Source organism: Mandrillus leucophaeus, unplaced genomic scaffold, assembly GCF_000951045.1.
Source record: "Mandrillus leucophaeus isolate KB7577 unplaced genomic scaffold, Mleu.le_1.0 Scaffold7, whole genome shotgun sequence".
Classification (NCBI taxonomy): Eukaryota; Metazoa; Chordata; class Mammalia; order Primates; family Cercopithecidae; genus Mandrillus; species Mandrillus leucophaeus.
The window spans coordinates 4,862,214-4,865,361 of NW_012107585.1; the positions used below are offsets into that span (position 1 = coordinate 4,862,214).

The 3,148-nt window shown below is 49.9% G+C and overlaps 1 protein-coding gene across 1 annotated transcript in view; it reads right to left on the reverse strand.

Annotated features, from left to right (window-relative positions):
• Positions 1 to 1,237: 1,237 nt before the first annotated feature.
• Positions 1,238 to 3,148, reverse strand: part of CIT (citron rho-interacting serine/threonine kinase) — a 206,395-nt gene continuing 204,484 nt past the window's right edge. Inside the window, exon 47 of the mRNA XM_011964547.1 lies at positions 1,238 to 1,726. Coding sequence (XP_011819937.1) covers positions 1,703 to 1,726 — 24 coding nt within the window. The 3' untranslated portion in view covers positions 1,238 to 1,702. The remainder of the gene's footprint in view (positions 1,727 to 3,148) is intronic.

Sequence of the window (3,148 nt, forward strand, 5' to 3'; positions counted from 1 at the left end):
TCTGAACTGTGGACACATGGTTGAAAACACGGTCGTGTTCACCTGCTGCGGTGGAAACGGGTCTACCTTTGAGCCTACCTAGGAGGTGCCTGGGTTGTTGAGGCGGGCCTAAGAGTCGTGGAGGACCCAAAGCAACAGATGCCTTGTGGGAGATTAAAGGCAGAAATAAGGCCGCGAGTTAGCTTGCCAACTGCAAAGCCTCTAGGTTGGTTCTATACCAGTTGCCAGGAATTTCATACTCAAATAGGAGGGTCCGGAGACCCAGTGGGAGCCGCACTGCACCTAAGGACTTCCCAACCCGGGCAGAGCTGGAAGAGTTGAGCTGCGGCTGCTTTCTCACACTTCCTGGTCTCAGGTCCCCCAGTCCTAGGGAAAGGCTCATTTGGGAAGTCACAGTTTCGTGGGGTAGAACCGCGCTGGATTGGGTGTGAACAGAGTCATCCTCGGCAGGCAGGGAAGTGTGAAGCTCGGAGGGGACACTGAGTGGGAGGTGGTGGTTTGCTGAAATCCTTCTCTGGTCGTAAGGCTTGAGCGTTTTGTTTTTTTTTTGTTTGTTCAGTGCTACAGACTGCAGCTTGTGGTGGCCAGTTAGTCGGCAAGTCGTCAGAGGGTCTCGATTCGGCAGGAGCTATGGGATGGTGTTAATACATTGGCAGAGCAACCCAAGGGGGCAGCACATGCAGTAAACCGCCATGCAGAACTCCCGACGGGCCTCTTCCCCATCCCACAGTGGGGAACAACACACCGTCACAGACAGGAGGTGGGTGCCCCCGTCCCCTCCCCGACCCCGAGACCCAGGAGTGCTGGGCTCCGAGCAAGTCTATTGCATGCTTTCCTGGCCAAAGCTATATGGCAAGCAGGAACAGCAGGCTGGGGAGATGACGCTGGGGGGCGGGGAAGGAAAGCGTCTCGAGGTCCCTTGGCCCCAAGTCACTGCCTCCGAGCTGAGGCCCAATGACCTCAAGTCACTGCCTCCGAGCTGAGGCCCGATGACCTCCGTACATTCTCAGCTGGTGGGAGGGGAAGTCGTCAAGGCCATAAAAGGCAATGAAAACAGTAAACATTTGGCTATGATGTCACCCTGGGGAAAGCAGGGCCATCTATGAGAATGAACAGGAACAAGGATGAACCTACGTGGCTGCAGGAGGTTGGCCAACTGACCGGGACTCTTCTATACTACGCCTCGGTAGCAAAGACCTGATGATGTGATCTAGCTAAAAATGACTACAACAGGAAATACGTTGCTATTCAAATCTATTAAGAATTCTGTTGTCTTAAAAAAAAAAAAAAAAGAAAGAAACAAAGGAAAAAAAAAAAACCAACCAATCCTAGGATATTAAAGTAGCTAATTAGGATTCTAACCACGTCGTAGTCAGCATCCCGGTTGGTTTCCTTTGATGAACTAACTGGTACAGGCTAGAGCTAGGTACAAAAGTTTGTGAATGCTTTGAAAGAGTAACAAAGTGCAAAGAGATGGCTGCAGGGAGGTGCCCAGGGCAGGCACCGGGCCTGACAGCTCCGAAGAGCCTCAGCCACCTGCCCCTCCTGGAGACAGGGGTGTCCGTGCTGAGGTGGGTCTGGGCCCCACTGAGCCAGAGGGTGGCTGAGAACGTGGGCGCTTGGGTCCCCATCAGCAGAGTTCCATGGTGTGTTTGGTGTTTCCTGCAGATCGAGATGAGGAGTTGGCTTTTCTGGCTGAGATTTATACTGAAGACTGGTCCCAGACCTAGGAGTGAAATAAGGAGGAGGAGTGTTAGCCATCCGAGGCCAGAAGTTGCTGTGCTCACCTTGCACAATGCAAATGGGAATCTGCAGCCCCTGGGCTATCCCCTTCAGCAGTTAGCAGTGAGTACTCAGCAGGGCAGCACCCGCTCCAGAGCCTGGGAAAGCCAGGGAGTGAAACTCACTGGAAAATCCGAAAGCCGTGTGTGTACCTGTGTTGCTGTAAGCATGTTAACGCACACACACGCACATACACAGTTTCATCGGTCAATTGGGAGGGATAAGAAGCCACATGGATGGTGTTTCCTTCTTTCTTTACCAGCAGGTGAACTGCACGTGGCATCAGAAGGAGAATGCCACCCAGAAAATCAGCCCCAAATGGCAGAAAGGTGGCTCCTTGGCCTGCTTAGCCTGCTGAGGAGGCACCAAGCACTTGAGCCATCCCCTGCCTGGGGGAGCCCCTGGTCTTCAACACCTATCCCTCTCCTCGATCGCGAACCTAAAAATTACACAGATCATTCATGCCCATGATTTAAACATTTATAAAAGTTCAAAGTTCTTCTGGAAGGCAACCACTGTGAACACTTTTCTGTGTAGCCTTCCAGAAAAACAATTTATATATACACATGAGTGGGCCGAGCGTGGTGACTCATGCCTGTAATCCCAGCATTTTGGGAGGCCAAGGTGCGAGGACTGCTTGAGCTTAGGAGTTCAAGACCAGCCTGGGCACATAGCGACATTCTGTCTCTAAAAAAAATAAAAAGGGGGGTGGGGGTGGGAATTAGACAGATGGTGGCTTAAGCCTGTAGTCCCAGCTATTCAGGAGGCTGAGGCTGGAGGATCACTTGAGCCCAGGAGTTCAACGCTGTGGTGAGCTATGATCACACCACTGCACTCCAGCCTGGGCAACACAGTAAGACCGTGTCTCTAAAACAACCAAAAACAAAAACAAACAAAAAGTGGGGGGAAAAGCCAGACATGGTAGCTACAGCCCATATTCCCAACTACTCAGGAGGCTGAAGTGAGAGGATCGCTTGAGCCCAGGAGTTCGAGGCTGCCGTGAGCTATAATCATGCCACTGCACTCCAGCCTGGGTAACAGAGCAAGACACTCTCTCAAAAAAAAAAAAAAAAAAAAAAAAGCATATGTGTGTATGTGTATGAATCTGTATGTATAGTAAAGCATGGAACATTTCATATAGGATGCTATCATTCGGGTTTTAAAAAGGAGAGCACACATATTTGCTTGTATGCACAGACTATCTCTAGAAACTGCTACCACTTGTCTCTGGAGAAAGGAAAACAGATTTTTTGGTAGCTATTATATTTTGAGTTATACACATACATATTTTCCTTTTTAATCACACACACGTTATCCATTTGCTTAGGAAGCTATTTCGTTTTTCTTTTCTTTTTTTTTTTTTTTT